This window comes from Arachis ipaensis, chromosome B02 (genome assembly GCF_000816755.2).
Source record: "Arachis ipaensis cultivar K30076 chromosome B02, Araip1.1, whole genome shotgun sequence".
Lineage (NCBI taxonomy): Eukaryota > Viridiplantae > Streptophyta > Magnoliopsida > Fabales > Fabaceae > Arachis > Arachis ipaensis.
In genome coordinates this window covers 88,301,604-88,308,924 of record NC_029786.2, presented here as the reverse complement: position 1 = coordinate 88,308,924, position 7,321 = coordinate 88,301,604, and the positions used below count along the sequence as shown (strand labels likewise).

The 7,321-nt window shown below is 33.7% G+C and overlaps 1 protein-coding gene across 9 annotated transcripts in view; it reads right to left on the bottom strand.

Moving 5' to 3' along the window:
* LOC107625626 overlaps window positions 1,570-7,321 on the bottom strand; it is a 14,785-nt gene continuing 9,033 nt past the window's right edge. For 3 of the 9 annotated variants that reach the window (XR_002357740.1, XR_001617330.2, XM_016328311.2), the window contains one exon: window positions 6,306-6,781. Coding sequence is in view for 7 of the 9 variants with exons in the window: in XM_016328311.2 (XP_016183797.1) it covers window positions 6,740-6,781 (42 nt within the window). In the remaining 2 variants the exon portion in view is untranslated. The other 6 variants (XM_016328310.2, XM_021116111.1, XM_021116110.1 and 3 more) reach the window with 5 other exon arrangements.

The following is a 7,321-nucleotide window of genomic DNA, read 5'->3' as shown; positions in this document are numbered from 1 at the left end:
TTTAAAATTTAATTTTTTATATTTCATATTGTAAAACCTTGACAATATAATTAAAATGTCTTTTTTTTGTATATATCGTTAAACAATCATTTAAAACTCAACTTTCATACAATTAGCTCTTGATAATATTTATAGTTGAAAAAGTTTATTTAAGGGTAAAGTACTAAATTAGTCCCCTACGTTTGGGCGTAATCCTGTTTTGGTCCTTAAGGTTTAAAGTGTCCTATTTGAATCCAAAAATGTTTCATTTAGTTTCAATTTAGTCCCACCGCGAGGTCAAAGATAAATAATTAACGAAATGTCCTACATGACAGCAATATAAGAATAAGGTCGATAATTTGGAGAATAGGTACAAGCTCCAGAGGCATAAAATCAACCGTGGATGCATCAATACATGTATTTAACATTTTTTTTAGTTTTATAGAAAATATTTCATTTTAATTATAAGAAAATGATAAATAAATGTATTGACGCATCCACGGTTGATTTTGTGCCTCTGGAACTTGTACTTATTCTCTAGATTATCGATCTTTGTTCTTATACTGCTGTCATGTAGGACATTTTGTTAATTATTTATCTTTGACCTCCAGTGGGACTAAATTGAAGCTAAATGAAACTTTTTTGGATTTAAATAGGATACTTTAAACCTTAAGAACCAAAACAGAATTACGTCCAAACGTAAGGGACCAATTTAGTACTTTACCCTTTATTTAATTAGTGTAGTTATTATGAAAAAAACTAAAGCTAATTTTAAAAGAAGAAATACAAATGGATAGATAATATTCTTTCGAGTCGATTTCTAAGAAAGAATATCAATCTTATTTAAATTTGAAACTTGATCATTATAATGGACATCTAATATGAAGTTCTCAAATTGGCTATCAAGTGTCGAAAGTTGAATAAAAAATTATTGTAGGGTCAAATTTAATAATTTAGTGGGACAAATAAATATTATTATTATATACTACTCAATAAAATTTCAAATTGTAGTGGGGGCGCTTGCTCCCACACCCTAAAGAGTGGATCCGTCCCTGTACGGAGCCTTGAAACATAGAAGAAACATCCATTTAACTGTAAACCTTAAACATGTACTAACCTTGTTGATTGCGGTGACAACTCAATAAGGAGGCGTGGCGCGACAGAATAAGAGGATGAAGTAGAGATGTGATGACGCGGCATCGCGGTGCAGCTGTGTGACGGGCGGCCTTCTTCCTCGACAGAAATGCGCGTCGCAGGGAACAGTAGGGCAGTGCGGCTGTGCGTGGCGCAGTGGGGCGATGGGCGGCCTTCTCACTCGACAGAAATGCACGACTGTCGGAAACAAATGCACGGTACCTCCGTGGGGAGCAGGGGCAGAGGTGTGCATTGTAACACCCTAATTACCCTAAGCCTTACCTCATGCCGTAAAGCAAATGTTAATTAAAGGTCACGACAATTCTAAGGCTTATATATATATATATATAGAAACAAATAGTAATTCTAGAAGCCCGATGAAGAAATAAGCTCAAAAACAGAGTTATAAAAGCGCAAACGTTCACACGAAGCTACAAACTTAAGGGATAAGATATAGATACAAGATAAGGAAGCATAAATAGATATATGAGTATAATAGTCATAAGGAACTAGCTTCAACCCACAGAGTTTAGGCCAACTAGTTATATACAGACATACAAAGTTTTGAAAGTAAAACCAGCATATACAATATATCTCTCTCAAAGTAAGCCTCTAAGGCAAGTTTAATACAAAAGTGAGAGTACTAAATAAAAGAAATCAAAAGACAAAAGGTGATAGAAGATCCTTCGCTCTGTCACCACCACGCAACTCACCGAGGTGGGTTACGATTTACATCTGAAAAATAACAACAAAGTATGGAATGAGAATCGGAGGTTCTCAGTATGGTAATAGTGTCCAATAATGTAAGATGTAAGACTTCGGGATGCCAGAGGCCATTCTAGAGCTTCATATCAACCATAATTCAACTTAAAGCATAACTAAATTTGAATCCATCATTTTAAAACCATAATGAAATAAGGAAATCTAACTTAGGGATTTTCTACTCTAACATTTACACCGATGTCCCACAGCCTTCGCCAGCCTAACCTCCATGCGATCCCATTGCCAGCGCCTTCCGAACCTCCTCAATCCCAGCAAAAAACACAAGTAATAGCAATGCAAGTAAAGTACAAGTATAAACATGTATATCAAGAACTTCAAGAAGCAAATAATCATGTTATACAATTAGGCAAACAATGCAAGTCGACAAAGTAAGCAAACAGATAAAATATGCATGTGATGAATGCCTGTCCTATTTGACTTTGATATCACATCGTCGGTTCAACTGCCAACCCGACACATCCCCATGGAGATGTCGCCTTTCGACCACAAATATAGATACAGGAACCCCCATAGCTATAGTGCCGGGCACACTCCTGTGATCCGAAAGGATGTGAGCGGGATACGCTGCCACAGACCTCACATTTTAACGTAAGCAGGATAAACCAACCGTCCTTACGCCACGGCCGTGACCTCGACAAGCGGGATTAACCAGCCGTCTTTGCCAGGCGCATAGCGTCTCAACAATCTCAGTATAAAACAGTATATCAGAGGTTTTTCAGAAATCATTTTCAGTACTCAGTCTAATCCGAATCCTAGACTCTGTCTCAAACATCATCAAATCTACAACTCCATAATTTCAACATACCAATCGTCTTTACAGTACTCTACCACTTAACTCAACTAATCCACCCTCAGTACTCCAAATTCTAAGACTCCGTCTTCTAAACTTTATACCTAAAATGATCTAGTTAACTTACTTATGGTATTCTCTATGTTTGAAAGCCTAAAAATAAGTTAAGACACCCTAGGTAAGCTTTACGGAAGTTGACAAGCTTGCCGGGAAGGTAAAACAGTTAAAAACAAGGTTTTCTTAAAAAAAACAGGGCAGTGTGTGTACGCATTGAGTTGTACGTACTCACTCTCAGAAGAGTTTTCTCAAAGTGTGTGTATGCATAGAGGTGTGCATACGCACAGAAGGTAAAATTTTTCATTTTGTGTGCACGCATGAATATGTGCAAACGCTCTCAACAGAAGGCACTTCCCAGCATGTGCGTACGCACAACTTGTAAATTTCGCAAGGTGTGTGTGCGCACCAGAGTGTGCTAACGCTCTCAACAGTAGGCATATCCCTCTGTGTGTGTGCGCACAAGGGTGTGCGTACACATGTATTCAAAATTTTACAGGGTGTGCATACGCACAAGTAAAAACATGGCCCCTGCTCAGAGCATGCACACAACAGTGGGCGTGCCCACACAAACCAGAACTCACAATTTCTGCAACATCACAGAAATAAGATTTTTGACACAAACTTCCAACGATCGTATCTTTTTTTACAAAATTCTTATTTCTACAAAATCTATACATTTTTAAAACTCTTTGAATTATCTTTAATTTGATACAAAATTTAATCAATTTCAAAAACTGTTACTCAAGATATGATCTGCCAAAATTGGCCCAAAATCTGTTTTTACCAAAAACCTTAAAACCTTAATTTCACCAAATCTCTCAATTCAAAAACAATTGCTCTACATCCAAACCAGTCCTAATTTATCTAATTTATATTCATATACGTTCCAATTCATTCCACAACCTACAATTCACATTTTCATCCTTTCCACAATAAATCTTTCAAACAATATGCAACAACATCCACATCAATAATTTCTCATACATAAATTCATCACTTACCACCCATCATTATCATAATAGTCATCCACCACCAATTATAGCTCAACATCGATAATTCATCATCATACAACATTAACTCCAAATCAACACCCTTTATAAACAACAACCTCATTTCAACAATTATCAACAATTAATCTAATCCTATCCTAAGGTCCACTAGCCTAAGTGTCCAGAAATATTACATATTACATAGAGAAAATCGAAACCACACTTTGGTCGATTTCCAATATGTGTTATACACCAAATTTGTGTCCAAACCAAGCCTCCAATCACCAACAATTAATCCAAAGCTCCAATAATTCACAATTCAAGCTAGACATACATAATTTTATCATAAATCAAAACTTAGGGTTCATCAATTTCACAAATTCACAAGGTACAGAGTTTTTTTACCTTCTCCGATGGTGTTGGAGCACAAACCACCAATAGCCCAACCTTAGAGACCACCTAATCAATCAAAACATAAAAATTCACTCAAAATCAACACCTACATTTTCAAAAATTCTTAGGGCTTCAGAAAGAAGAGAAAATTTTGAAATCTTACCAATACAAGTTAGATGAAACTAACGGGCTCAGCGAGAGTTTTGCGTAGCTGCTGACGGCACGCGAATCAGAGCTCCGTAGCTCAAGTTATGGTCAATTGAAGGTAGGTGTGAATAGTGTTTGTGAAACCCTCTTCTCTCTTCCTCTCATTCACGTTCCTTCAGCCTTCTTATGCTGAAAGTGGGTGAATTTGTCACTTAAGTGACTTTTTATATGTTGGACTTAGACTCGGTCCAACTCGTTAGCAATTTTGGACCGTTTGACCCAATTTTAGGCCAAACCATTAAAATTAGCCCCCGATTTTTAATTCTAATTGTTTTCTTAAGCTTTTCTACTGTTTTTATCATTCTTGCACAGTATCAAACAGATTTAAACCGGTACTGCCGGTTAATTTATCGGTTCGCGTTTTTACGAAATTATCTGGCATTAACTTCAGAAAAAGAGCTTAGAAATATTTTTGAATTACAACGTATGTCCCTACCCTCTACTCTAAATGATTTTTGGAATTCTCCATCCATTGGTACTTTTAAGATTAATTGTGATGCTAGTTATCCTGGTTCGGGTGATAGTGTTGGTTTTGCTTATGTTATTAGATATTGTAATGGGAGTTGGCAAATGGGGTGTTTGGGAATGATTGAGAGTAATAGTATTCTTCAAGGGGAATTGTTTGCTATTTGGAGAGGATATCTCTTAGTTTGGGATGTGGGTCAACAAGATGTTATTTGTGAGACGGATTGTATGGAAGTGTTTAATCTTGTTACTAATCACCAAGATGGTTTTGGGTTTATTGATTTATTGGTGCTCAAATAAGAGATATCATGCATTGGAATTGGCGTGTTGACTTTCGTTTGATTATGAGAGATGCAAATACAGTGGCAGACACTATAGCAAAGATGGCGATGAAGTTACAACTTTCTTATGTGGAGCTTCCTTCACCTTGAGAGAAGTTTCAGAATAGTCTTAAACGGAACTGTCTCTCTATTTAAACAATTTCTTTGTTTTGTTTGTCTTGTTTTACTTTGTTTAATTTATTTAAGTCACAAAAAAAAACCTTTTTAACAAACTACGTTAATAATTAAAAAAATATTTGTTAATAATTTCTATAATACCAACATAGTCAAAATAATGAAAATATCACGAAAACTAAGAGTCTAAGACTATCAAATGGGCCAATATGATTCTTTAAGGACCAACCCCTTTGTGTATGCGAACTAAATATTTTGGATTAATTATATATTAAATATTTATGGGCCTACAAAATAAAGACTGCACTTGCATAATAGAAACTCATTGACCTAAATGGGCTAACGACGGACTTCTTTATTAGATTTTTTTTTAATTTTAAAATATGCCATTTTTATTAAAAACCACAAAATAATTAGTTTTCCAAAAGAAACTCTCATGATCCATTTTGTTGGGCTTAGGTGGTTTTTGTTTGTTGTCTCCTTTTGGAGTTTAAATTAAAATGTGGTAGCAGATAGATTTTGGAATTTTTTCCAAAAATTTAAATTTAAAATAAATAGATCAGAGAGTAAATAATTATTTTTTTATCATGAAAGATTTGGACGCTGATAAAATTAACCACAAAAAAATGAAACTAATGTTATATCCATCAAAAATAAATTTTATTTGACAAAAATATTTAAATATTAAATTTTTATTGATTCAGTTCAAAAAACACATAAAATTCTTAAATTGACCCTATCATATCATTTTCAATTTCTTTGAGAATTTAACCTAGCTATATTAACCATAATAAAAAAAATAAGCAATTAGAATCAGGGTGATAAATTGAATCTAAATAGTTTAAGAAAAAAATTTTAAAAACAAAAAATTAAATCATCATAATAGTGGAACACAAAATATGATTATCTAATTCATATTTAAAAGAAAAAAAAAAGAAGAAAAGGGATAAAAATAAAATAAAACCCTTCAATAAAAAAAGCTATAACAACAAAAGCAGAAGCATAAATTTGGATTTTATAAGAAAATGAGAAAAAGAAAAAGATGCAAAATAATTAAAAGAACATTTAAACAATTTTTTTTCTAGTATACTGTAATAATAACTGATGCAGCGGTTGCAAAGTAAATGTGACAACGTATCTGGATAGCAACAAAGAGAGAGAAGAGGGAGGAGATGGAGGAAGAGGAAGAAACGAAGATAGATAGCTCATGATTTCGTTCTATTTTTACTCGTTCAATGGCGACTGCGGCCGTGACCCTCCTCTGTCGTCGCTTTCTTCACTTTTCCTTCTTTTCCTTTTTTTTCTTTTTTAGTTTCTCTCTGTTTATTTTTTTTGTTCTCTGTATGTCTCTCATTCTTGCATCTCTTTCTTTCTCTTATTTGTTGCTACAGAGATGATGGCTTCCAGCGCTCGCACACCCTTCACCCTATTCTTATTTCCTTTTTCTTCCATCTTCGTTCTTCTTTGATTTCTCCTTCTCTTTCCTGTCATCTCTCATGTGTATTTTGACCATTTAGGGTTAAAAATATCTGAAAATGAGTAAGGATAGAATAAGGGAGAGTAGTCATGTCCTATTAGGAATGAATTTAGAGAGGAGTTGTGAGTTTTTTTAATATTATTAGAAAAATTTAGGATTTTAACTGATTGAAGATTATGTGATAGGACAATTTTTAAAAATTATGTGTATTTTTTAATTGACAAAAATTTAATGATTGGATATTTTTTCCAAACAAAATTCATCTTTAATGACTATTGTATTAATTTTACTTTTTTTATTGTCAGTTTTATGAGCGTTTAAATCTTTTGTAGTACAAAATAATTATTTACTCTAGATCAAACAAAGTCTCACTTGTCAACACAAAAAAAAGTCTTACTATTATGAAGAAGGTCGCATCATAGTACATAACAAAATTTATAGAGAGAGAATACAATTTTTTTTGTGGCTGCAGTTATAACACATTTATTCTTTAAAATGCTGGTCATAGCTCAACAGGCACTCAGCCATTTTTCTATTAAGTTTAAAAATTTATTTTATATTTTTATTTTTATAATTATAAATAATATATAAA